The sequence below is a fragment of the Haplochromis burtoni genome, unplaced genomic scaffold (genome assembly GCF_018398535.1).
Source record: "Haplochromis burtoni strain Fernald_Lab_line unplaced genomic scaffold, NCSU_Asbu1 Contig_512, whole genome shotgun sequence".
In the NCBI taxonomy this organism is placed as follows: Eukaryota; Metazoa; Chordata; class Actinopteri; order Cichliformes; family Cichlidae; genus Haplochromis; species Haplochromis burtoni.
This window is the reverse complement of record NW_024582873.1, coordinates 305,147-332,996: the sequence shown is the minus strand read 5'-3', so window position 1 is coordinate 332,996 and position 27,850 is coordinate 305,147. Positions and strand designations below refer to the sequence as shown.

General features: G+C 38.0%; 2 protein-coding genes and 1 long non-coding RNA gene across 4 annotated transcripts; 1 reads left to right on the top strand and 2 right to left on the bottom strand.

Annotated features, from left to right (window-relative positions):
• Positions 1–968: 968 nt before the first annotated feature.
• lsr (lipolysis stimulated lipoprotein receptor) lies at positions 969–19,352 on the bottom strand. 2 transcript variants are annotated; one of them, XM_005946959.3, is made up of 14 exons: positions 19,215–19,352; positions 17,092–17,130; positions 16,910–16,949; positions 15,043–16,510; positions 13,559–13,888; positions 10,412–10,531; positions 10,063–10,119; positions 8,936–9,082; positions 7,671–7,859; positions 7,403–7,456; positions 6,166–6,282; positions 3,988–4,288; positions 1,816–2,266; positions 969–1,616 (listed from the first exon to the last, which is right to left on the bottom strand). In XM_005946959.3, the coding sequence occupies exons 4-14, from the start codon at positions 15,080–15,082 to the stop codon at positions 1,581–1,583; spliced, it is 1,842 nt and encodes a 613-aa protein (XP_005947021.1). In that variant the 5' UTR covers positions 15,083–16,510; positions 16,910–16,949; positions 17,092–17,130; positions 19,215–19,352; the 3' UTR covers positions 969–1,580. The 2 variants fall into 2 exon arrangements, with proteins under 2 accessions (XP_005947021.1, XP_005947022.1); XM_005946960.3 differs by lacking the exon at positions 10,063–10,119.
• Positions 19,353–20,106: 754 nt separating this feature from the next.
• LOC102290084 lies at positions 20,107–27,457 on the top strand. The gene is made up of 4 exons (XR_006052979.1): positions 20,107–20,775; positions 22,674–22,820; positions 25,119–25,186; positions 25,929–27,457. It is a non-coding gene; the product is annotated as an uncharacterized LOC102290084 (long non-coding RNA).
• On the bottom strand, positions 21,687–24,220 carry LOC102289377. The gene is made up of 5 exons (XM_042214053.1): positions 23,771–24,220; positions 23,225–23,255; positions 22,653–23,119; positions 22,237–22,299; positions 21,687–21,875 (listed from the first exon to the last, which is right to left on the bottom strand). Exons 1-5 carry the CDS (start codon positions 23,811–23,813, stop codon positions 21,865–21,867), a joined length of 615 nt encoding a protein of 204 aa, XP_042069987.1. The 5' UTR covers positions 23,814–24,220; the 3' UTR covers positions 21,687–21,864.
• Positions 27,458–27,850: the final 393 nt, after the last annotated feature.

Here is a 27,850-nt window from a genome sequence, read left to right as displayed (position 1 = left end):
CTTGGCCACTGTAAACACCCTTAAGGAACCTCAGTGTGTTGCTGAACAGCTAGGAGGATGTAGTGTGAGGAGGATACATCACCCATGAAGTAGGGACAAACACAAAGTGGCAGAAATCCAGAAACCTGTAGAACAGGGAGATTATTTTATAGAATCTATTCAGGTGATCTGACATAAAAGTTGGTTTGGTCTTCTTACCTTTTACTCGTAGTGAAATCTTTTTTTAGGTGAAGGAGGCAAAGACTGCGGACTGGCTTTAAACCCCCCCCCCCCCAGCTTGCATCACTTTAAGAGCGGACCACTGAAACTTGACACTTGTCTTATGTTAAACCTATAGTATGCCCCTACAAGTCAGACATTCTTACTTATATTTAGCAACCGTCAGAGGAGCCACCGGCAACTGAAATAATGCCATATCTGAAAGATGACGCAACACCTCTGAAATAAATCCTATCTTTATTAAGTCTACATTTCAATTATGTTGAGACAGCCAAGGAGGCAATGACTAAAGTCTGGATTTTTATTCAACACTGTGATTTGTGATGTTTGAATAGGTCCCTCACACACACACACACTGGTATGATCTTAAATCATGTTTCTATACCTTTTTTCTTTAAAAAAGAAAATGGTTTCGTTTACACTGTACCTTTGCTTCTGTTTGTAGCAATATATCGTAACAAATACAATGACAAAGAAGATAGTTTTTAACATTTCTTCTTTTAAGAGGGAGAAACCAAAATACTTATCCAGTACTAAATTCACAATGGTACAAATAAATAATAATCTCAATTTGATCATCTCTTACTGAACAACAAGCAAGGTTGATCAAAGTCTTAACATTTCTAAATCTAATAGGAATTAATAATTGTTGGACAGAGAAAATGCTGCATTAAAACAGCATCACTGCTTCAGCATACTAACAAGATGGTGGCATCTAGTGGTGAAACACTTTTAGCTCAAACAATGTGGCCTGGCAAGAAGATCTTTATTTTAAAATTAGATTTCAACACATCAAAATGAATATTTGCAGTTTTAAGATGGTTTTCCGGAAGCCTATGTACAACATACTGAAGGTTAAAATTGCAATTTAGCGTTAGAAAGTCTCTGGAGTATTTTGTTCCACGAGGAATCTAAAACGAGTGAGCACAATAATACGACAAATAACAAAAAAGCTAGACAAATTCCTTTAAATGCACACAGATTCATATAAAAAAGTCACTTTACTTTTCACAAATGCAAAAACAACAGACATCCATAAACTGCATTAATACCTGCATCAGCTAAATGAAACTATATAAAACTTCTGAATATGTTTAATTGTTGAGATGAGATATTTTTAACTATCTAAAAATAAAATTATGTACACTGTAAGGCACTTGTGGCAGCCAAAATATTGTGTACATGAAAAGGCAAACCTCGTCCATGTTAGAAAAGCATACAATCACATTTAGGACTAATTATGACATTTTTAAATCAACATAACAAATTAGCAGTGCAATAAATATTTACAGTCGCTCTCTGGTTTTTTTAAAGATCAATGCTGCATCCTTGTTGTACTTTGTTCTCTTTAGATTTTTATTTCACACAACCAGGCTCTCCCGACTCACAGCTCCATTCTGCAAAACAAGAAAACTCATTAGCTCACCCAATAAACTAAAACAGACTCTCTTGATCAAAAACAAGCAATGTGTCATTGTCCCTGAAGATGTATTAATAGAGTAATTTCAGTATTGACTTTTGCCTTTTCATAAGAAGTAAGAACAAAATTATCATCAAACCAATACACTTACAGCAATCTCAACTTCTGTGACTCACCTTGCGGAGGTTGCTTTTCTTTTCATCTTCACTGTAAGGCGGTGGTGGTGGAGGCGGGTAGTCATTGTGCCGGCCAGGGTTTCCAGAGGGTGGGTTCACAGGTAGTGGAGGTGGCCCACGTGCCCCCCTCCCCCGATCTGAGCGGTCGCTCTCGCTGTCCAATCGCTCCTGGCTCCGCGCCCTCTGCTGCTCACCCATCCTCTTCCTCTCCATGGCTTCTCGTAGAAAACTGTCATCGTAATCCTCGCGCCCGCCCCTTGCACCACCACCATACCGGCGATCCCTCTCCAGATCCATTATATCGTCACGACTGTGGCTGCGCCGTCCTGGGAGATCCCCGTAGGCTCCACCCTCTCCTCTCCGGCGATCGGGGGAGTAGTCACGACGTCTGCGGTCATCATAGTCACGATCATAGCCATTCCGGGCGCTGCTGCTCCACCCATCATCAGAGCTAAAGAAACACAAAACAGCACATTGAATTTGCTGAACTGTTTTCAGCTACTGTCGTGTTCCGAGTCTCACTTTAAAGTTCAGGTGATGTTTACAACCAAACATCTGTAATTGGTAACAGGTTAACTACTCATGATACTGTGACTCCACATGGGATGGAGGTTATGGTTCCCAAATGTCCGTATGTCTTATCAACATTACATATAAATATCTTCTTTGCTCAAAAAAAAAAAAAAAAAAAAAAAAACTAAAGGAAAACTTTAGATCTGTATACAGAACTGGGTATACATACTAGACTGGATCATGTGCTAGTAGTGAAACGATACCAACCACATCGCTTGATGGAAATGACGATTATCAACCTACAGAGGGTTGAATTCAAACACACCCCAAAAAAGTTTTGTTTGTCCATTTTGTTGAAATTTCATTGCAGCAACACAAAATGGTACTCAGTAGTTTGTATGGTCCCCATGTGCTTGTATGTATGCCTGAGAATTTCAGGGCATGCTTCTAATGAGACTGGTGGTGTCCTGGGGGATATCGTCCCAGATCTGGACCAGGGCCTCCCCTGACCATCATTGAGCCACCACCATCATGCCAAATCATGTTACAGACAGCATAATGTCCTCCATGCCTTCTCCAGACCCCTCCACATCTCTCATATATGAAAATAATTTAGGTGTTTATTTAAATATCAGCTTCCATATGAAATATATACATTACATCTCAAAGAACAAAGGAGCATGAAGGTACAAGGGTGCAGACCACAGAGCTGTCGGAATGCTACTACACAATCCCAGCAGAAGAGGTTACATGAAGAAGATGTGGGAATTATGGAATCTTCAATACCCGACATCTAGACTAACTGTGAAACAACTAGTAGTTCAGTGCAACATCTGGAAGAGGCAACTGATATCACAACTAGAGATCAATGAGGTACAACACAAATGCTATGGACGGGGGTGGGGGGGAAGGACATCAAGTTTGAGATTGGGTACCAAGGCCCAACAACAATTAGTGCGCTTAAGGTGTTCAGTGTTGAGAACACGACAAAGAAATAAATTTTGAGCTTATGACTAACAGTGATGTCTGAAATCTCTGTGAAACTTTACTAAATGACTTGCTGCACATATCTTCAAACATCAAGCCGATGACAAAAGGTAAATGGTGTGATATGCTAATACGGATCCTTTCTTTAGTGAGCTTGCGTGGAAAGTACATGCATCACCGAAGATGTAAACCACAAAAAAAAAAAAAAAAAAAAAAAAAAAAACTAGGGCAAATTTGTCAGCTGCACTTTGTCATCAGGCTAAATTAGTTTACAATTCCCTTCACTCTGATGAAACACATTTGGAAATTACCTTGAGCCAAGGCTTAACTAGGCAGACATAGTTGACTGTTTGAACAAAAATGACACAAGACCTGCTAGAATTTCTGTGCCAAGATATCTAATTTATTCTTATATATTTAAGTTTGATAAAGTGATAACATTGTGATACTGAAAGGTTGCGGTTGAACTGACACTATGTGTGGGTGACTGAACATTTCAGTTAAACAATTTGCACATGTCTCTCCATGTATGTACATGGTTCATCTTTATACTAAGACAATTACTGTGAAATTTCAATGATGCTGCACATGGTACAGATTATGCTGAAAAAAAACTCTGCTAAATGATGTGATGATGGCAACAAGGAGGTTACTCGAGAAACTAACACTCACCCTCTTCCTCCTCTGGAGTCTGGGCGGCGTTGTGGTGGGTAGTCGTCTCTGGGGTATCGCCGTCCAATATCGTCAAGATTGTCCATCGAGCGGGAACGTACGCGGTTCTCCATGTAACCTCCTCTTTGTTGCGGATAATCATCACGGCGGCGGCCTTGCTGGGAAACGCTGCTGATGGTGCTCATAGCTTCATCATGGTCATACACTGTGGGGAGATGCGGGGGCTGGGAACGACCTCCGCGGTTTCGAGGCTCAGATCCACTACTGTCGTGCAAGGAACTGACTTCAGTCATGTTGTCCACTGAGACAGGAAAATTGAAAAAGAAATGCAGGTCAGAGGAAATAAAATTGAGTTTAGTAGAAGGATCAGAAAAGTAACAACATGAAAGCTCTGCAGCTATCAATGGGCCACAATCAGTAACAATTGTTGTAATTTATGTACCGTAATTGTTGGGCTATAAGCCGCTACTTTTTGCACAAGCTTTGAACCCTGCGGCTTTTAGTCAGGTGCGGCTTTTCTATGGATTGTCCATGATTTTTGTGATATCGTAAGAGGATTTGTTTTGTTTGTTCCGCTGTTGTACAGCACTACGTTGTAGTGTCGGTCCGCCAGGCAACATAGTGCCGTACGAAGTAGCGCGAAAAGCAAACTTCAAAGTAGCGCTACGCGTTCAGTGGGAGGCGTGGATGATGAGCGACGATAAACTTGCGAAAAGCAAGTTATGCCCAACTCCACCAGTGGATTCTGACAGCGTGGAAAAGTGTGAAAACATCCACGATCACCAACGGATTTCGAAGGGCTGGACTGCTGCATGATGGAGAGGAGGACACCGCCACGGCCCTTCTGAGGGTGTTCGACTCTGACACTGACAACGAGGATTTCTTTGGTTTTGAAAGTGACAACGAAGGAGAGAAGCGGAGAGTGGATGACAAAGCCATCCTGAGCCTGTTCGTATCCGACACTGGAGAAGAGGACTTTGGTGGTTTTAGTGCGCAGGAAGAAGAGAAAGATGGTGGTGAATGACTGACTTTTCTTCTTGTTAAAGCTGTGTCACTGCACCTGAGCCTAAAAGGTAGTCCGAATCTATTTTTCTGGTGTGCTGTAGGTTATTGTTATGTACTACATTTGTTACTCTTTTATGAAGCACAGTACATGTTTCGTACTTGTAATTACCGCTACTTGTACATATACCTAAAAAGTTATGCAAATATGTACCCATAACTTGTTTTTCAAAATATTAATAAAAGAGGTGTGTCTCCAAACAGCCATCTCTTTCCTGACAATTCGCTTTGTGCATATTCTTTTACATATGATAAGTCAACATTGAGACACCTGTGGCTTTTAGTCAGGTGCGGCTAATGTATGTACAAAACAGGATTTTCCCCTGATTTTAGCTTGTGCAGCTAATATTCGGGTGCGCTTTGTAGTCCAGAAAATACGGTAATTTTATTTTGTATTACTAAATGCAGTCAGTTTTCACGTACATGACTGCAGAATGTGACATATTGTTTTCTGGGTAACATTTACCAGCTACAAACCACAAGTGCGGAAAGTGGTAATGACAAATGAAACGGGAAACACATGACATCACATACTGGTTTTTCCCCATCACAACCACAATTCCAGAGTAAGACAAGCAGTCTCTCTCTGTCTGTTCTAACAAAGCAAAAATCTTGATGAGTGTTGATGACAGATTTTACATACATCTCTCTCTCTCTCTCTCTCTCTCTGGAAGACAGAAATTATATGACCATTATATATTATCAGTCCACTAAAACTATTAGATAGAACTATTAGTATTTTAATTAATTAAAAAAATAGAATATTTACCATTTGGCTTAATTGTGTCAGACTCATGTCAGACAGAAAATCTTGGAGTTAATTTAGCATTTACATTTATCTGACTTTCAGTTGAATCTTGTTATCGATTACTGGCTTCAACGATCATAATCTACTGTATTATTTAACCAAATTGTGAGGACGAAAACCGAAGTTAAGATTTTTATCTGCAGTTATTTTTATTTTTATGATTCATGTATTAATATATATTATCCCTGTTTAATAAAGATTACTGCACTTAAACCAAAATTCAACCAATCAATGTATATAGGACTTCCAGCCACAGAATCTAATATAGTCTGCCACACAGGAATAATAGGAAGCAATCAGTTACTCACAGCGCTGATAGTTGCCAGGCCTGGATGGATCCATATTGGCAAGCTCCCTCTCCATATAGTAAATGGCACGCGTTGCGTTCCCGTCAGGGTCCACCTGGATTCGAAAACCACTGCGAGCTGAAGTGAGGAGAATAAGTTCAAATATAGTGAATGATTTCAGCTTCTTTCAATATTTGCATACTCTTATCAAAACCATCAAAAAATGCTTTCATATTTGTGACAAGTTGAAATCCCTTTATTGCACAGGTTTGTCATACATTGTTTTTTTTTCTTTCATATGCGCTGCTTTGTTTATGAGAAGCTGTAAATTATTGACATTTGATTAAGAGTATAATCAACAAAGATGTTTTGTTTACAAAACTTTTTTACCAAAAGTGATATTTTTTTCTGGGTGAAGAAACACCAGAGTCAGCATGATGCTATTAGAGGAACTAAGAGAACTATAAAATCTTTATAATTTTGTCAGTATTGCAACATTAGAGTAAATATAAGCTTTGACAGCACAATTCTGCTCTCAGTGCATGGAAAACAAAATTATTTGCATTAGATACAATTCACTGCTAATCTATATTTTACATATAACTTTATGTATAAAGACAGTCATGCAACAGTGAGACCTGAACGAAGTAGATGAAGCATACTGGCCTAGCAACATGCTAAGCTAATATGCATCAAAAGGTGTTCTACAGATTTAAAGTGGTGTTAAGACATTTGAGCTCTTCCAAAAGTAGATGCATAAAATCCTAAAATATAATAAAATGTTTAATAAATGTATACAACAAAATCAAATTATCAATTTTACATTTAAAAGACAACTTCAAACACAAATATCCACGTATATAAAAAAATGTGAACAGACTAAGCAGCTGTGTCACACAAATACAGTTTTTTTTAAATGCACACATACATTGTGGGTGGAATCCCACTAGTTATGTGAACATAACCACATCAAAGTAAGATGAGAGTAAGAATGCAAAGAATCAGTTTTAGGTGAGGTGAGGTTTTAAATATATCTTCTCACTTTAAATTTGGTTTATATTCATAATTTACCACATCAAGTGAGGGAATTCCTCAAATCTGAGAGATAATACTGATTAAAAAATAAATAAATACCCCACCCACATAAACAAAAAAAAACATTCACACCGCAGTGTACTGTACACCTGTTTGGGTGTGGGTGGGTTAATTCCTCCCCCCAACACACACACACACACACACACACACACACTCTACTCACTGTTGTCCCCTCGGTCTTGCTCACGTAGCAAAGGTACCTGGGAGCCGTGTCCCACTACAGAGAGAACAAAAACAAAGCAAATTTGAACAAGCACTCCACAAAGCTAATCTCTGCACAAAGTAAAAACCTCTGCGTTGTTATTATGAAACTCATATTCAACAGTTAACTGAATTTTCCTACTCATGGCTGCAGAAGTACAACACATTATGAAAACTGCAACAGACAGTAATCATTGTGAACTTTCAGGTTTGTAATTTGTATCACCTACCTGAGCTAGCACCATCATATTCATGACCGTAACCACTCTGAGGCAGCTGGGCTCCAACCCCATTAGGTACAGGAAGTAGAGGCATACCAGGCTGCATGTATGGTGGCTGACCATACATACTCTGAGCATAGAGGGTGGAAGCATATTGATCCCCCATACCTTTCTTTACTGCTTTTCCTGCCTCATACACTGCAAGACAATGGAACAGAGTTGGTTTTAAGCATGTTGGTGAAAGATGACATCAACTGCTGGAGACTGTAAAATTATTAGCAGTTTAAAATTTGTGATTTTTCTGTTGAGAGTTAAAACAGAACAGATAATAGTTTACTGTCTTTCCATTAAATAAATAGAGGTATTCTGTTAACCCTTTTAGGAAATACCCCAACTTCCCATTGAGTCAGTGTACTTTAAAAACCATGCCCACTGGAGGGGAAAACAGTCTGGCTTACAAACATGCAAATGAGGGCTGAAACAGTAATGCATTACCTTAAACTTGTTTTAAAAAAAAAATCTAAAAGAAAATGACTTTTCCAGTTGAATATTTCAGTACCTGAAGTCCAGTTAGCTTTTAAAATATGTTAACAAGATGATGCTGTTGGCTGAGCATTACACGCACTCTACTAAAAGAGAAGTTGTCAAAATGTTTCCTCTGTTTGATTTATTAGTATAGGCTCCCACCACAAAATAAGCTCACAGTCATTTTCTTTTCTCTCTTTTGCTAACAGGCAAAATTGACTAGGAGGCTCCCTCAAAACCTTTCCCCTCCAGTTTGTTCAGGGTTGTCTCGATAGGAAACCAAACTAAAGTGAACCGTTTCCTGGTTTAGGATCATATTTACATTTTAAACATAGTTATGGAAATTTAATTAATAAAATTAATTGCTTCCTGCAATAAATTTAAAGCTGAATGCTCATCCACTTCCCACCATCCAACTGTGTGTAATGTGTGTGAAACAGACATAGTGAAACCAAGTGACATAAAATCACTGTTACTAAAACAATGTGACCAATACATCAATGAAAAAAATTCAACCCTCCCCCCCTCAAAAAAAAAAAAAAGACCCACACACAAATTTGTGCAAGCTGGCGTACAAGAACTCTCCCTATAGTGAATTGTACACTGTACTATTAAAGTTATGATCTCAAAATGCACTGATACTCAATGGAACAGACGCATTTGAGTCTAAAATGGGATTAAACAGTAATAATAAATGTGGTTAAAGAAAGTTATGCACAATTTTATTGGCTTTTCCGTTTGATACTTACATGCTCGTGGACAGCAGCAGCGATCTGGGCAGCAGGGGCAACTGACATAACAGCAGCAGGTGTGTGGACAACACTGGCACCAGCAAATCCCAATCAAGAGGACCAGCAGAAAGAAGCCAAGGACCACCAAAACAACCAGGAGCCAGTCTGCAAAAGACCAACAATTAAATGCATTTGTTTAAAGATTTAAGATTTGACATTTCTTCTTCAATTGCTGACATAGTCCAGGAGAAAAAAAAACACATGAAATTCATGTGAACCTGAACTACAGCTACAGTGGTCCACATTTCCTTTATTTGTGTATTACATCAACAACAGAAAACACCTATACTGTATATGTAAATGCATCTTAACAATAACAGTCATAACAGACGAGACAGTTCCACAAGATAAGACTTACATGCCATTTTTGTCATTTACATAAACAACACATGTTGGCAACCATGGTGACTTTTAAAAGGTTTAAACCGGTAAAGCCGGTTCACAAGTCTATGCATGCAGCTCATAAAAAAAACAACAGAGAAAGAAGTGACGTACATAAGTACATCTCTGTATATTGAAATGAATCAACTAAAATGCAAACTGTGTTAGCAGTGTGAAAAACATAGGGCTGTGTACACAGAAAAAGGGAATGAGGGCTGAATGTACTTTGGTAACAGGCTGCCTGTACTCACACTGAAAGTTAGATATGCAAACATGGGAATTGAGTCACACTAAAGAAAGAAAGGCAGATAACAGCATAATGGGATATTAAGGATGCCAGTAAACAGCAAGTAAAGCAGAGCAATGCATAAACCTATATTTCTACCCAGAATATGATGTATGACCCTTAAATATAGCAACCTGGTTTCAAATTGAGTCACAGTTTCTTCCTATATGTAAAGGCACTTCTGGAGTGTGACCTTAAAAGGAATTTATCATGTGTCAGATAATTTTTTCTAGCAAAATGAGTCAAGAGTGGTTATGTTTTTAAAAAAGCACACAAGCCAATTGTACTCTTGCAAGGAATTACTCATTACTCCAACCTCATTGTTACCCTCCTGTTCTTTAAGGTTAAACCTGATAGTTCATACGCCTCTACTGTGGGACTGAAACTTGACTGAGCTATATCAAGAGGCTTGTACTACCTTCCATAACCAGTAAGTCAATGCCAGGCAGGAGGTCAGTAGAATTTGACTTTCTCTCTGTGAAAGAAAGATAAAGCCACAATTATTTTTATGTGGTCTGCTTTTGTTGCCTGCAACCTGTGACTCTAAAAACCCTTTAAGAACTCAACCTGTGATAAATACCCTCCTATCCTTTCAGCCACTTGAAAAATCTGTCACGCCAATGGTTTTGTGCATTTGTTCTCAAATATTCTAATGTGCAAGCACAAGATTGTGGGTGGGGGGAAAGAAATTGAAAGCAAAACAAAGAAGTATCTGCATAAAGTATACCTGTACCTGAATGCAGTGGCTATAAATGGAATTAACTTACCCAGTACAAGGAGCTCTGTGTAGTCTTCACTATTTCCTGTAACATCTTGAGAAGAGATGACAGAACAGAAGTAGACACCACTGTCTCCCCATGCAGTCTGTGCGATATTCAGGTCTGCATCTATGGGTAACAATTAATATTAGTACATTTTTTGTCATTGTTTTTCGATAGTTGTTATTCAGAAACTGTGGGTCTACCAGATGACCCTCAAATACATGAACTATACACTACCAAATTCAAGCTGACCCTCAAGAGGTATGTGGTTTAATTGACTCAGTCAAATCAATTAAAACATTAGAATTTTTTTTTTACTTTTTTCACACCACTAAATATTTTTTAAGACTCCATTGCTCATTTTGAAGGCCCCAGCAAGTCAGGTATCCAGCTATGACTAAGCACTCAACTGGTCGTTGAACAGGACACGTGCAGGGCAGCTGGGTTGGTTCTGCTCGTGGGTTCTTTCTTTTAAAAGGAAGTTTTTCACTTGTTATCAGGTAGTTTCCCAAAGAGGATTGTCTGTTTCTTAGGGTTTTCTTCTGGATAGTGTGGGGTCTTTATCTTGGAGTTAACAGTACCTTGAGTTGCCTTGTGATTTATTGCAATATAAATAAACCTGAACTGAAATGAATTCATATCCATCACCTTACTGTGATTTTTTTCTAGAATTATATCTACTCAGTGCCCATCATACTTCAGCACACTTTAACGTACAGCAAATAAACAGTACAGCTACAGACTATTGTTATTAGCAATTCATTACCCTGAGATTTATCAAAAAAAGAGCAGCAACCTAGCAGCACTGTTCAACTTATAAGAAAATGAGTGAGCCCATCAAAAATACCCATGTTTCAAATCAGTTTGAAAACAAACAAACAAACAATTGGACTGAAATATGCCATCCCTTTTGTATTGAAAATAAGAGTGAAATAGATCTTTGACAAAGTCACCAATTCTGTTCATAATTTTTATGGACAGAATTTCTAGGCAAAGCCAAGTGGTGCAAGGCTTTCAGTTGGGTGGTCTCAGGATCTCATCTCTGCTTTTTGCGGATGATGTGGGTTTGTTGGACTCCAGCTCGCCTTGGAATGGTTCACAGCGTCAGCATCTCCAAATCTGAGGCCAGAAAATTGGTGGAGTACCCACTCCGGGTCAGGGACGAGTTCCTGCCCCAAGTGGATGAGTTTAAGTATCTCGGGGTCTTGTTCACAAGTAACGAAAGAAGAGAGTGGGAGCTCGACAAACAGATTGGTGAGGCAGCTGCAGTGATGCGGACACTGTACCAGTCTGTTGTGGTGAAGAGAGAGCTGAGTGTAAAAGTGAAGCTCTCAATTTACCGGTCGATCTTTGTCCCTACCCTCACCTATGGTCACGAGCTGTGGGTAGTGACCGAAAGAACAAAATCGCGGCAGAAATGGGCTTCCTCCAAAGGGTGACTGGCCTCTCCCTTAGAGATAGGGTGAAATGTTCAGCCATCCGGGAGAGGCTCAGGATAGAGACGCTCCTCCTCCATTGAAAGGAGCCAGTTGAGGTGGTTCGGGCATCTGACAAGGATGCCTCCTGGGTGAGGTGTTCCAGGCATGTCCCACCGGGAGGAGACCCAGGACACGTTGGAAAGATTATATCTCTCTGCTGGCCTCGGATTGCCTGGGTGTTGCCCTGGAAAAAATGGAGGAGGTGGCTGGGGAGAGGGAGGTCTGGGCTTCACTGCTTGGGCTGCTGCCCCCGCGACCCGGCCCCAGATAAGCGGAAGAAGATGGATGGATGGATGGATGGATGGATGGATGGATGGATGGATGGATGGACAGACAGATCTTTGAATAGTAAGACTTAAGACTACAGAACAGTAAGATTCTTTACATTAGTATTCCTTCTTTTCTCATACAAATTCAGTACATCTGAACAGAACATATAATAGAAAAAAAGTGATATATAGCTCTCATGTAATGTGAAACTAGGGCTGTTCGATATAACGATATATATCGGATGACGATATAAAAACATCTATGTTTCATTTTACGCTATCATTTGTTTCATGGTGTTGCAAAATAAACGTTTATGTTTCATCGTTGTGATGGTCATTGTAGTGGCTATATTGATTTCTTAAAGTTCTCTCTTTCTCTTATATTTAATTTAAACACACTACGGATGGACAAGCGCCTGTTTTTATGCTTTGTCATTATCAACAACGATGGTAAAACCATTGCGTGTCCGCTTGTTTATTTTCGACATAAACCTTTCACAATAAAGCTCAAGATCCTGTTGAGACTTTTCAAAATAAACTGAATCACGTGAAAGAGTATGCAGAGTATTTACGGATGAGAAGGAAAAAAGAGCCGCCAGGTGCTAAAAAATAAACCTTAGACTCAAATGTTAGAACAGGCTTTTCCCTGCAGCACGCCGTGTAATAAATACTCACAAAGAAAACGGCGGCCGTTACAACTTATGTCTAAAAATATATCGTTTCATGCATCGGTTCAAACACTCGACTCCAAGTACACGACGCCCAGCTGGAAACACTTCACGAGTCAAGCTGCCCGCGATTCACAGAATTTACAGAAAATGTAATTTTTTTTGTGCTTTGTATCGTTATGACGTTATGACTTTATGATAGATGTCTTATATTGGGATATGAGATTTTGGTCATATCGCACAGCCCTATGTGAAACTACTGCAGAGACAGGCAATTTATTTTCTCAGGTGGCTAAATGAGAACCTGGTACTGTTGTGAAGGGTCCCCACCATTAAACTGGACTCAATTCTGCTCAATATTAATTCAATCTTTTTAAATGTTATTGGTATGGCCTTCCACAACAGACCCAATTTCTCTTGTGGCCCCTTAGGAAAATTAAATGTACACCCTCGCAGTGTTTACGCATTTTCCAGATTAATTACAACAGAAGAAGGAATTACTGACAGACATCTTGATTCATGCTCAAGCATCCGGGTAAAGAAATCCCAAAATATTGAGCTGTTCATCTGCATGTAGCGTTTTAAGTAGAAGAAATATTTCATCACTCATCCAAGTTTTCAAAATGCTATGTCCAGATGAACAGCATGAACATTTTGGTAGTGCTTACAGACTAACATGTCGTGCCAAGGCTGTTACATATCTTAATAGGATTTCAGTGTATTAATTAACCAACTTACTGCCGGTTATGCTGATCTTGCGCTCCTGGTACTCAGGGCCAAGGGTAACTGCAGTGCCTTGCTTGGAGGCCACTATTCGCACTGTTCTCTGGTTGTCTGCACACTCAATGGTGGGGTTATAGTTGGGGTTGTTTTGAGACAGAATGTTGTCTGCACTGCTGGGATTGAGTGCAGCCTGAACCGGGTCCCGACAGTAAGACTTATACTTCCACGTTACAATAGGGAGCTGAGTGGCCGTTGTCTGATACTGACAGGTAAGGGTGACAGGCTGGAAGAGAATGACGACATACCTCTTGGTAGGACATTGAACTGACACACCCATAGTGGATTCTAGAAAGAAAACAAAAATATAAGTTAACAATGAAGATTGAGACAAATTATGTATTATTACTGTGATTATCATGATCATGTTTCTGACATTTAAAAAAAGGCATCCTACATCCTCTAGTATTCCCCAAAGGCGTGGCACGAGCCAAACACCATTTCTTCACTTCTAGTATCACCGAGAGTACATGTAATGAGTCACCTCATCTGTAATGAGTCTGGCTGCATGAGCTCCAACCACTATAGCTTTAGATTATTATGGCTACGTTCTGATAACACAGAACTACAATTAAAGGAAGTTTTGAAGTCTATGTCATGTCTTTACAGTTAGTTAAAAAATACTTTTTTATCCAAGTATGTGATACTTGAAGATGTTGACTAGTTAGTGATAGTGACATTATAATTCAACAGGTTTACTATATACAGCCCTAAGTAAGGCCCTCAACAAGCCTTAAATCACCACACATGAGTTATAGTGGACGTTTTTGTTTATAAGAATGCAACATCATACAAAAACTACTCGGCTCCCTCCGCTTTCGTCTGCATTTCTACTGCACTTAGTTATGAGTTATATTATTTTATCCAAAGGCTATGCGTTGGATACCAATTCGGCTTCCTCTCAATCAAATTCAGTTCCCCAATATTTAAAGTTTACAAATAAAACCAACACCAACCCACAAGGCTTCAAAAAGGTGTATTTAGCAAAAAAAAAACCAACAAAAAAATAAAAAAAATCTTTTCTACCCGCATTTTTTCAACTAAAAGTTTGTTTTTTGTAAATATGTCGAATAATAACAATATCAGTAATAATAATAACAAAAGAATTACTTTGAAAATAGGATTCATAAATGGTTTTATTCATATTAATCTATTTTTTATTTTATTTTTGTTTGTCTGCGAGTGCATTATATTAAAAACTACCGAGAAGAAAGAGCCATTTTAATTTTATGTCCCAACAGGTTGTTTTAAAATCCTTGTTGTCAATTTTTTAAAAAACGTTTTCCCCCAAAACACAAACGTTAAAAGACCTCAAGCCATCAGTACAAGAAAAATGCCCACAAAAAGTTGTAATTTTGGAAAAGCTAGAGTATTTAGAAAGGCGGTTTGTATGTCAAAGTTTCCCCGGCCCCCACCCTGTTTGACAATACAGGCCAACTTACCTGTCGCCATTAGAGCGGCGAAGATTATCGTCCAGAACATGTTTAATCTTGCTTCCTCGCGGTCTCGGTAGACTTAAGTATTTTTAATTCGTAAATATACAAACAAAAACGTATTCAGGTACATGTAATTTTCCTCAGACAGATAGTAACACCTCCATTTTGCGTCTTTGTGTGTTGTAGACTTGGGAGGACCCGAACGCCCCGCAGGTGTATGCCGAGACAGGTTGCGAAAAACGGGGACGTGTGTAAGTTGTTGTTTTACAGGTGGTTGCTGATTTTTTCGGTTGACGGCGCATTAATTTCGCTACAGAAACCTAGTCGTGAGAAATGGCCAAGTTTTTATTTTAAAAAAAGGCGTTTTCTTTACGTCTTTGCCCATTTTGTGTTCGCTAAAGTGACATTTTAACCAGGAAGTACGCTACGTGTTTTACCCACCGTCTAGATGGTACAGTCTAGAAACTGATAAACGACAAGAAAGCGCTGTTTGTTAATTTTAAACCCAGGTTGTGGGAGAGAGAGAGCGTGACCTATTTCGTGGGGGCGGGCGCTTTTTATGTGATTTAGAACATTAAAATAAGCTTAATAGTATGAAAAGAAAAACAAACAAAAGTCTAGTTTCTACACTGTACAGAACTTTAACTTTACTGCTTGGGAATAGACCTATAAATGTCAGAAGTGACTGCTTACAAGTGACTTCATTTTGAAGGCTCAACTCTCATCTTGACTTCATTGTTCTCTGTTTTTCGACACTTCACTTTCACAGTCCAGGTTTTGCTTGTGGATCAGAGAGCTTCTATACATAAAATAAGACTAAAGTCTTATCAGACCGTGGGAATCTTAAAATTTGATTTACCAGGTTTAACTAAAAGAGACCATAAATTAAAGATGTTTGTCTTTATAGCGTTCTGACAAAAAATAACATTTCATATAACTGTCCATTAAAAGATTTTTAAGCAAAAATATAGGTATGGGAACAAAATACACTACATCTGCCACAGTGAAATGGCAGCACTGATCCTGCAAGCCCTAGCAGCTGAGGGATTTCCAATGATGTACACTCTTCTGATTATTAACTGAGCACATTATATTCTGTTCCAGTGTCTGTTATGAAAAAAACATGAACCATATGCAGCTTGATATGCAGATGTGTTTATAATTAAGGCCAGATATGTATATGCGTTTCAAACATAATTATTTGCTGTCAAGTAAAGCTGAAGTCTGATAAGCCAAATAAGCATGAAGGTGATTTACAGAAAAATAACCAGTTATTATGGAAATTGTTTTTCTAAAAGAAGGTGACTTCTTTGGGCTTAAGCATATGCAATAAAACACATCCTATTTAGCCATTTTGCTGTGCCAATACAGTTAAAAACATTTTAAGACAGAAAGTAAGTATCTATGAGTAAAAGAAAAAGATGTTTCAGCGTGATGTTTCATGCTGAGGGATAAATGTTGAAGATCCAAAGTCCTGTTTGAAAAAAGAGAGAAGTGTGTTAAGTGAAAATGCATTTAGCCAAAAAAAAAAAAAAAGAACCACAAAACAGTCTGCTTGTAGCCCCTTTCCATTTTTTCAATATTTGAACTAAAAATATTCTCCAATTCAAGATTTACTGGGACTGAGAATTAGCATTTTTTTTTCCAAATATATCACAAAGCTTTTCTTACAGCACTAAAAGGAAAGAATAAAATCATCTATTTTAAGATTGGGGAACTGTATTAAAATGTATAATGGATTAAATGGTGTGAAATATTTTTGGGGGGTTGGTCTATAGCTTTAGTCATTCATTCATGAACTTATTCAAGGGACCTGATATAAGGAAGTTGTGTTTCTAAGATGAAAGTTTTGTTAAAATAAAATCACACTTACTCAGAAGATCACAGTGGTCCAATCGCAATCAGAAAGAGAACTATGAAATAAAAGAAGAAAAAAAAAACCTACAGACTGCTGTTGTTCAGTCATGGTCAGCAAAACCTGGCTCTTGGCAATTTAACTTCATTGTTAAGTGACTATTGTACATGTCATAGGTTAGTATCATAATTTATACAAACCAGCCATTAAAATCAATCCAGTAGGTCCACGGTCAGGATCTGAAAAGACAAATTAAGATTGAATCAAGAATTTAAGTGTCTTATCTTCTTTTCTTTTCTTTTTTTTAAATGTACCTTCATCTTTAATGTATTAATACATTTACATCAATACAGAAATTTACTATTACACATATGTACAGTACTCAAGTAATTTATTGGATCATCACCCAGTGCAAGGTTTATGCTGCAGCTGCAGTAAATTAACAGTATTGATTATTATTAAATAAATTACATAAATATATTTAATGCTAAAATATAATTATTGTTGTTATCCATTATGTCAAAGAAGTATAACAGGAATGACTATTTGGCCATTGGGTCCCCAGCTGTTCATGTCCGCATTGGAGTGTAAAGTAGCTTTTTTACCCAGTGCACCTCACTGTGCAACAAATATGTCGTCACATCTGCTGGCATGCACCTCTTGATTTTTGTAACCTGACATGAGCTACTATCATGTTTGCTTTTAACACCAGTTTAATGATATACACCATACTCCCCAAAGTATCCACTCACCGATCCAAATCATTGAATTCAGGTATTCCAATCACTTCTGTGGGCACCAGTGTAAAAAAGCCACCTAGTCATGCAGACTGAATGACAGGATCCCACCTGTGCAACAAGTCCAGCCATGAAATTTCCTTGCTACTAAATATTACGCAGTCATCTAGTGGTGGTATTATAACAAAGTGGAAGTGAAGGCAGATGAGTGAAAACTTTTGGTGATATAGTCTATCAGTACAGAAGTTTAGAGATTCACAAATTATACAGAGGGAGAGCTTACGACAGTTTGAAAACATGAGACTCTGTGGGTTGAAAAATACCCTGCAATGTCTTTGCCTATGGTTTTGACTCTTTATATATCAGCTCTGTGTGTTAAGTGACCAATGCAAAGAGTATACTGGCACCTTTTTCTTGGTTTATGCTGTCTCCAGAAAGGCTGATCTATTCAAGCTGTTGCAGCATCTAATTCTGTATAATCTAGGAATTAAGTTTCTGTATTGATATATAATTGAAATTGAAAAATGACACAATAATAGATTCACGTTATCTGCCAAGTTGCAGCAAGGTTAGAAAACTGAGAGGTGAAGGACCAGCAGAAAGGACACCAAAGCGTGACTCGGGTCAGCAAATATAACTTCACTTTGAAAGTGTGTCACTGTATGTGAGGGTATGTCGAGCCCTTTATACCCAGAGCGCAGGATTGCTACAAACTGTTTCACCGTATAAACATGAAACATATCGTCATATAACTAAGCCTCTGTCATAATTAAGATACTCTTAGTTTGCCAAGTGTATAAAAGCGCGCATTGGTGTATTTTTTTTTCTTCCCCAGCTGTAATATATTGTTACATTCATAATCTCACCCACTAAAGCAGTTAATTATTAGTTGTATTTTGACAAACATTTAACTTCGGCTTTTATTACAGATTCAACAGATAGAGATCGCTCGTTTGTGCTCAATGTCTGCACATTTCCGGGGGAAACTCCGTTCGGACCATTTCTGCTGTTTATTCAAAATACCAGTTTTGCTAGAAATAAGTGGGGCTCGGCTATAACATGGGTTAACCGCGACTGCGCTCACAGACGTAAGCTTTCCAGTTCGTCAGTGACGCGTTCCTTTCTGATCATCTGCCCTCTGTTTCTGAATAAAAAGTCACTCCTAGAAGTATCTAACACAACTACAAACTACTCCAAACTTTGGAAATCACGGCAGCGTAAATATTTCCCCCTTGAAAGGGAAAATCCTATAAGTACGTGCTTCTTGGACTACTCGAACGCCCCCTTTCAAAAGAAAACTTCGCTGTTCCTTTACTTCCGGTTATGACTTCTTCTACCAATCGTGTTGATGTGGAGGTTTTGTCTAGCGACATCTATCATTCTATTAAAGAAATACTGCAACGAGCGCACTCGCTGTGCACTCGCTGTGCCAAAAAGGGATTTCTGATATTTGCCCAAATGATTGCCGGTATTTAAATAGTTGTATGCATGTATGTATGGCTTTTGTAGCGATTAACAAATGGTGGCAGGACAGATTACAAGTTTTACAGCCTCACTATTATTTATGTGCAGTGCTGCCCTCTTACATTCACTGTCTGGATCGGTAGCGCTGCTGCTCTCCGACTTGATGGGACGTGGGCCCCGGGCTCTCAGGGAGGAACAGCGGGGATGTCAGACGGTGGGTTTATGTGGTTGGCTCAAAGTTCGAGGATCCAAGCGGTGGGATAATGGCAACCTAATAAAAAATCTGTTAATCGCGCTGACAGGCTTTTAAACGCGCGCACCGGGTGGCCACTTCCTGAAATGCGAGTGAGTGCGCGCCTTTTCTTTTTGAAGTTTGCGATTATGGGATTGGTGCGATCTCGGGGTACGTAACGTGGGCTTAATTCTTCTCTCGCCCTCTCTCTCACTTTTAAATATATTTGTATAACAAAAATATTAATCATCACAAAAAGGCGGATCGCCAAAAAACGGCGTTACATTTTTCAGTAGCAAAACTGACCTTTAAGAACTGCTCAGTTGTGAATTTGTCGGATGTTGTTGACTCGCAAATCTACGATTTGAGACCAGGAGGAGACAAACCCAGTCTCAGTGAACTACGACAGCACGGAAAAATCGGAGGGTTGCGTCACCAAGAATTTTAAATCTGCAGTTCAATAATCAAATATGAGGATCCATCGGCTTTGGCAGACCCACTGGGAATAAATACATTATGTGAAATGATATTAATACGCAATATAATGTGCTAAATCATACGAAATTATAAGGCTTTACCACTAGGAATGAGCCCACATCCGCTAATACTGATTTAACATGCCGTTATCCACTTTAACTCCTACTCTAACATCCCAACCTGTAGTGGATACCGCCCCTAGTTTCAGTTCCATCACAATATTGTGATGTTGTCAGTTGTTGTGCTATCCAGCTCCAGCTCATAAAGGGTTATCTAAAACTTTTTTTTTCTCTATGTGAAAATAAAGTACATACTGTAATGGGAAGTCCCTCTGCTGGGCATCGGGTCAGAAGTCTTATACTGCATGCCTAAAGAGGAAGAAATACATTTAAGTAGCATAATTCTGTATGAATAACTAATTACATTTAAATAATTCATATATTGTGATTAGAAATAGAACGACTCGTTACTGTGAATTCATGATGGCACAGATGGCACATATATGCCTTTTAACCAGTTTGATACACAGCACAGTAGAAATTCAATAGCAATAAAATCTACAGCCTCCAAAATAATATTTCGCATGTACAGAGTTTATCCAGACTGCTTTAGACTGTACCGATTTAAACAGGTGCATTTAATGTAAGTCTGTGCCATATCATATTGACCATAATGCCCTCCCCCCAATATTGTCCTCCCACAAAGAGACAAGTCCGGGCATGTCTGAGAGATGAGTTAGAGCTGGGCGTCCGACTTCGAAGATGAGTTACACAGAAAAGGGACAGTAGACAGCAGAGCACAGTTCCCAGCAAAGTATGCAAGAAAACAGGAGGAGGAACTTGCAGCTGGTGATGTGCGACCCAACTAAACAAAGAGCCTGGAGTATTCACCAGTTGCGGTCCTTCTGATAATAGAGGCAAATGGTGGATTTAAACAACCAATTAAAATGTTCTATCTAAGATGCAACACCCCAGGTAGAAAATATTTTTGAGCTTTATTATGTGCCTATATTGGTTCAGGCTCCTGCAGAGTCACATGGTTATTTAGTTTATTCTGAATTTAGTGTTATTTTATACTTAAAAATTCCAGGGAAACAACACCCAGACTCTTCATTTTAAAAGAAGGTTCGAACATTCATTTTCTTACATTTATAAATGCTGCTGTCTTCAAGCTAGATGCATAATATATATTTTTCTATATCGTCAGAAATACTGTTATCATAGTTTTTTCTTGAAATATTGTGGTATCCTTTTGAGGCTTTTTCGCCCAACCCTTATTTAATACTGCTTGCTGAGTTTAAACCAGCGGAACATGCAGCACCCTAACGACAGTGACAACAGTGAATAGCGCTATTGTGTTGATCGTCGTCTCCCATTCTGATTTTTTTTAACCTTATCTACACAGTTGTCTTAACAGTTCACAGTAAATTTATAATGTTTTTATAATGTATTAGATGTATGTTATTTAAATATTTTTAAACATGCACATTCTATTTAAATTTTATTTTGAAACTTGACGTCCAGGTATATTTTAACCAGCATTTCAACAAAGCCAGCGCAGAATGGCACCTTAATGGCCTACATACATGTTTTATGGATGTCTTGAATGAGTGATCCCTTTGCTTCTGGTTGGATTCCATTAGTGTCGTTTGAGCAGGTAATGAAGACAAAATCGGACTGGCATACTGTGCAGGTTTTAGGAGTCTTAGGCACAGGCGGTGGTATTTGAGAGCATTCTGAGAAAGCTTTCTCTCCATAGAACAGGATATGGTCATTATATTCGGTATATATTATGTTGAGGCTGGGGCACTTGTCCTGATCCTTGCAGACCCAACAGTTTAGCCCATCTGCATTTAGAGAAATGGAAAATATAAATATAAACATGATTTCAGGTGTAAATGCATGCAAGTTAAAATTACATATTCTGATGGGACCTAGAATAATTCTTAGTATTCCATTTTATAACATTGTTGTAAGTCACCCCGCAATACACACCCTAAAAAGTAAGGCATACCCACGATGTAAAATGGAAAAATATTTGTTTTTCTGGTAATTACCATACAATTACAGTGTACCTAAAAATAAATTATAGTGTAATTAAATTACTTTCACGGTAACTTGAAAATATAATGTATATTCACTTTCTGGTACAATAAAATTGCAAATAAAGGGGCTCATTTAAAGTCAGATTTAATTACAGGGCAATGACGTCCTCAGTTGGGGTGTTGTATTACAAAGTGTTACCAATTTTTGAATAAAAACTTACTACAGCTTAGCTTACTCATGTTTTTAACACAGTAGATGTGCTGCAGACTAAGTATATAAATAAACTGTCTGATCAAAAATATAAAAATATAAGTAATAGTTAAAAAAAACTGCACATGTATATAAACTAGATATAAATAAATCTTTAAATACATATGAAGTACAACATACCATTAGATCCATTACAGGCAGGAAAGTTTATGATTAGAACTGCCACCACACAGAGATTGTAAACTGGAAAGAAAAAGTACGGGGCAGACTTACTCATGGAAAAAGTCACTATGAATTACTCCACGTGGGAATTTAAATAAAATTATACTCTTATTTACGTACAGCAGTTATACTGATTGCATCATATAAGGCTTTCCAGTATTTTGTCTAATCATGCATGTAAATGTAACATTAAAGAAACATGCCTCAGCAGAACTGCAATAAAATACAACAACAACTTTAACTATGTCCTCAGTGTTAAACATGCTAGATTTTTTTGGCATTTAATATATCAATCTTTATGATTTAAAATGTAATATTTGCAATAAATGTATGCATGGCAGTTTTTAACAGATGCATATTGGAAATTTAATTACCTTTCCATTTTTTCCCAACAGCTCTTTTCTTGTAGCGGTTTTGGGCCGTCACTTCTTCCACTGGTGCAGCGCTTCCTGGGTTTTCTTTGGCATCTGTGTTGGCATCCATGATGTTACCCTTATTTCCTACATCTTCCATGAGTGCCTCTGTAATGGCTGATGTTCCGGGTAAAGGCTTGAATACTTCCTCTCCCTTGCTATTATCGTCACGATCTGTGTATGTCTGGCAATTGAAGTTATTTTGCGGCCCACTTTGCATCCCAGTCAAACTGGACTTGATTAAGAATCCCTCTGTCATAGGTCTTGACTCAGGCGGGTATGGGTGTGGCTTGCTTTTTGCCATCATGGGGAACTGCTTCATGTGAAGAATGGGCCTCACACAACTCCCTGTGTCAGTTACAGGCAGGGCACTTTCTTCATACTTGTAACAGAACTTGTGCACCATGTCAGAAGAAAGACCTGCATCACTGTAATATAGAGGGGAAAAAATATTGTTTTTTGCTCCCATTTTTACAATAAGTGTAAAAAACATATTTTATTAAAGAACTGTAAAAACCATGACAAAAGCATACCCGCTCTCCTGAGTGTGTAGATTATCACCATCTTTAAGTGAAAACATAACACAGTTAGTCTACTGAAAATCATTTTCATTTGCAAAACAGTTCATTTTACAGTCCTTAGATGTTTAACTACCAAAATACAAGCATATTTTTGTTTTTCCTTTTTAAGGAAATTCTTTTAATGAGTCAGCATAATGTGCAGCACTTAGGTAATATGGTAAAATAAGAACACTGCACATTGTTTTCCTGGGTTGCCATTGCAGTACATTAGCAGCACATGTTGTTCGTACTTTGGAATTTCTTACAAAATAACTTCAGCTGCAAAAAGTTAACAAAACAAATTTCGGTGCCGTAAAAATGAATAAAAGTTGTGATCTGAGTAAAAGTTGCGATTCCATTTCATTCCAAGCAAGGGCCTGGAATGAAATGCTACTACAGCCATTTTGCTGGTCTAGAATGAATGAAGAGCCTCAAAAATGAGCACACTAAGAGGAAAAACAACTGCCTTGCCGCCATTTTAAAAATATTGAATAATGCCGTGTCAATAAACAAACTAACCTCGTGGTTGAAAGTGGGGCAAATAATCCGACGGATAGACCATTTTCTCACGATGAGCAATAGTTCCACAGATAACCCCGTACTGGTTTTGTCCTCAAAGTGAGAGCAGGAGGAAATGAAAGAGCACATGACAGCTGGTGTACGTCATAATAAATATATTTCTTGCCACTAGATGGTGGTATTCTACTGAGGTTGATTGCATAGTGAACCTTTACTGAACCATGTAATAATAATAATGATATTATTTACCGCTTTGAAAAACGTAGTTAAAAAGTGCTTTACAGAATACAAAATAAAATATAACTGTAAAGAAATATATATATTATAGTTTTAATAAGTCTGTAATTCTCTGAAGTCCATTAAAATGGATAGGACATAGTGACCAGAAAGGTGTAAATGTCCAATACCAATTGAAATATCTATCTATTCAAATTTTATTCTGTTTTTAAATTTAAATATGGCATTATGCACCTAATGAATTAAACTGGGATATTAACACCTCAAACTTTCTCTTTTAACAAAAACAATTAGTGTAAGTAACAGCAATGGCACAGCATGTCCCAAAGCCACAACATGCCATTGCTGTTATTCACTCACAATGTTACAACTAATTAAACAAAACCTTAAAGGACGTCTGGTCTTCGCTTTTTTAATGCAACCAAGCGGCCATCCTTGGAATTCTTTACACAGCAGCCGTCAGCATGTGGACTATGGGCTCATTGCTAGAGAACTGCTGTATATGAGTAGATAGCCCGTCTCCTTGTTTCGCAATGGCTTTTAGTTTGGGGGGGGCGGGGGGGTTTGCCAGATCTTTCTGCCAGTCAGTTTGTATTTAGACGATGGCTTAAAGAAATCCTAAGCAACAGCATTTGATTCAGTCATATACCTGCTTCTAATTGTGAAGCCTGAGCAAGCAGACATTTGGTTTAGTTTAATATTCTATATCTCACACGTTTTAATGGATTTCCTCATTGTTAGCTATTTTATTGTATTCTGTAAAGCCCTTTGTACTTAATTCTCAAAATTATTTTCTTCTTCGTCTTCTCTTTTTCGTCCCACCCCGCCCTGATCTAATTTTAGTCATTGCTTTCAGTTTTGGTTAGTTTTACTTTTTCTTCTTGTTCCTGTGAAGGAATTCCTGCTAGGTATCATAAATCAAAAGCAAAAGTGGTGGCAGATAAATTGAAAATATCTATATTAATGTTGGTACATAACAACAGCCAAGACACAATGTGCTAGTGCTGGTATAGACTTACATTAAAATAGATGAGTAAATAACACCATGAGAGACCAGTTTATAATTTGATAATGCAACCAAAAACAATGCTATTTTTTTTCTTCCTCAAAGGTTGTCCCTGGATTTCAGCACAGCAGTATGTTGTCTTTGTGCTGCATTGTTACAGAACGTATGTAATGGTGAGTATTTGATTTAAAGTTATACTGTTTTAAGCTTCTTTCTTATTCATAAGGAGTCGCTACAGGAGCTCAGTCTGCATGTACAAGATGTCCTTCCTGAAGCAGCCGTCTCCCTTTTCCCCTGGTATGAAGCAGGGGATTTTTTAAAATGTTAGGTACTTGTGTTAATCATTACACTATGGGGCCACTCGTTTAAAGCTGTACAATTTACCCAAACAAAAACCAATGAACTAAAAAGTTTCATTTCTTGTTTGTCGCCTTCCTTTTTGCTCACTTTTTCCTCTGTATCACAAATTATAAATTCAACCAAAAGGTAAAGTAAAGTGCAAGGAAACATCATGCAAAAAGTGTTCCCTTGAGATTTATTTGAGATCACTTTGAAACAGAACAAAGGAAATACTGACAAGAAATGCTGTAAACCTTCTAGTGTGGTACCTAAAACTACAGCCAATGCTACAACCAGGATTTTAAACATATAGAGGTGAAATAGAAATCCATATACACTTAAATAATTATTCAGTGAAAATGTTGCACTGCTGCAGTGGCTAACACTATTGTCTAACAGCAAGACGTTCCTGGTTTGAATTTGCAAGCCAACTGAGGCCTTTGGGTATGGTTTGCTGTGGCTCTCTCAGGGTACTGTAGCTTCCTCCTACAGTTCAAAGAAATTCATAACAGATTAGCTGGTAATGCTAAAATGCCAATTGTTGTGAGTGTGACTAGTTGCCTGTCTCTGTGTTAGCCCAATGATAGATTGAGGGTAATGCATATGGATCTGTCCTGGACGTGTGTCTCTTCTCTTCCAATTACCCTGAATTGGACAAGTGGTTAACCCGAGTAAGTTTCAAATTATATAACAATCTTTTATTCAGTTAATATTGTTTTTCTCCTTCACAAAGGCAATGAATTAAAATCTGCTGGGGAAAGTCCAACTAGTTCTTACACATTTTTTGTTAGCCTGAAAACAATTAAGTATGAATCGACTGTAGTATAGAAATCGTGCTTTATAAACAACAAAGGGTTTTTCTTTTTAATCAAATTGTTTTGGGGGGTTTTGTGATACACCTTGCTAAAACCCAAAGTTTCAGCAACCCACCACATATTTATGATTTTTAGTAGTAGCAGCAAGGAAATCCTCAGTGCATTATATACAGTCATTCCAGTATAATCAGTGTGTTTTACTTTTATAATGACAGCACACACTACAGTAGAGAGCTTGTACATAATTTGCTTGTACACAATTTTGTATCGGTGTGATGTATGAATATATACTAGAGGGATTTCTGCTACCACATATTTATGATTTGACTCAATAGGAGTTGTATACCTGGTAGGTCACCACATTAGTTAGAAAACCACAACATTTTCATAGATTTACATTTGAAAGAAATAAGCTAAATAAGTCTCAAGTTGACTCCATGAATGTGAAATGAAGAAAAATAATAAGTGAACTGCAACCATGTTTTGAATCTCCTACAACACTTTTACAAAACTCTCTAAGCTGCAACTTATTGAAATATGACATCAAGAGAACAGTAGGATGAAGTTTGAAGCCACAAACGTTGAAATCTTTACAATAGACTGCTTCTACATACAGTCTTATATACAGTATATACATGTCCATATGTATACATGTATACATGCATATGGTAACCATAGCATTCAATTATAGAATCATTTTTACAAAGAAATGTTTCAAATGAATGAGAAATTGGTTGTAATAGAATTGAATATATGGAGAACAAAGTAAATGGCTTTATTATTACTGTTACACAGGCCAACTAGATACAAGATCAAGAACAGAGCCTTTAAAATTCAGAGTAAGTGTGAACACAACACGAGTTTTCTTATGTTGTTATGTTTTTTCTGGAATTTGCATTTAGAGCTTGTTTCTGTGCTGCCATGATTAGTGTCTCTGTGCTGTTTTTCAGTCCAGCTTTGTCCAGCCACTGGTAGGATTTCTGGATGTCAGCCATTTCCTCTATCCGCCAGTGGTACTTACCGTGCAGGGGCCTGTCCTTCCATGATGGCTCCTCCAGTTGCTACTCTACTTTACTGGGTTTCTGTTGCCTGAGGTATTCACTGAGTACATGGATGAGAAAACTCTTCATTGTCTCATCCTGGACAGTGGTTCTGAAACTCACCAGTACCAGGCATCATTCCTTACACTTAGCGTACTCAGTCTCAGAGTGCTGGACTGGGGTGATACCTTCCGTGCTTAGTCAGGAGCGTCTTTGTCTTCATGTCACTGGCTTCCATCTCCTTCTTTAGGCAGCTAACAAATTTCCCACGTGTGGGACTAATAAAGGTTATCTTATCTTATCTTATCTTATTATCCCAGCAGGGTACACAGCAAATCCAGCATGTCCAAATTAACACTGTCGGATTTGATTTCAACACTATTAAAGTGTCTATATGGGTCAACACCAGAGTGTTAATTTAACTCTTTTTGGAGAGTTGGTACGTTAACTCTGATTTAGTGTTAAACACCAAATCTGTCTGGAGTTGATAATTTAACACTTGGTGTTAAGAGTTTATATATTAACTCTCAAAGAGTATTTTAGTTTAACTACGTAAGAGTTATCTTCTAATTCATTCTAAAAAGCAGGAATTTTACTGTCCTGAACTTCTAGAAATTTCTTTTGGAAATAAACATTTACTAAA

What these genes read in the sequence shown, in the direction of transcription:
- lsr (XM_005946959.3), bottom strand. Translation starts at nt 15,082, where the DNA reads ATGTTCTGGACGATAATCTTCGCCGCTCTAATGGCGACAG. An exon ending in CAAGATCAGCATAACCGGCA is followed by an intron (nt 10,532 to 13,558) that starts GTAAGTTGGTTA and finishes TGTTACCCATAG; the next exon opens with ATGCAGACCTGAATATCGCA. An exon ending in GACTCCAGAGGAGGAAGAGG is followed by an intron (nt 2,267 to 3,987) that starts GTGAGTGTTAGT and finishes GTGTTTCTTTAG; the next exon opens with CTCTGATGATGGGTGGAGCA.
- LOC102289377 (XM_042214053.1), bottom strand. Translation starts at nt 23,813, where the DNA reads ATGGTCTATCCGTCGGATTATTTGCCCCACTTTCAACCACGAG. An exon ending in CTACACACTCAGGAGAGCGG is followed by an intron (nt 23,120 to 23,224) that starts GTATGCTTTTGT and finishes TCTATATTACAG; the next exon opens with TGATGCAGGTCTTTCTTCTG. An exon ending in TGTTGGGAAAAAATGGAAAG is followed by an intron (nt 22,300 to 22,652) that starts GTAATTAAATTT and finishes TTTTCTTTCCAG; the next exon opens with TTTACAATCTCTGTGTGGTG.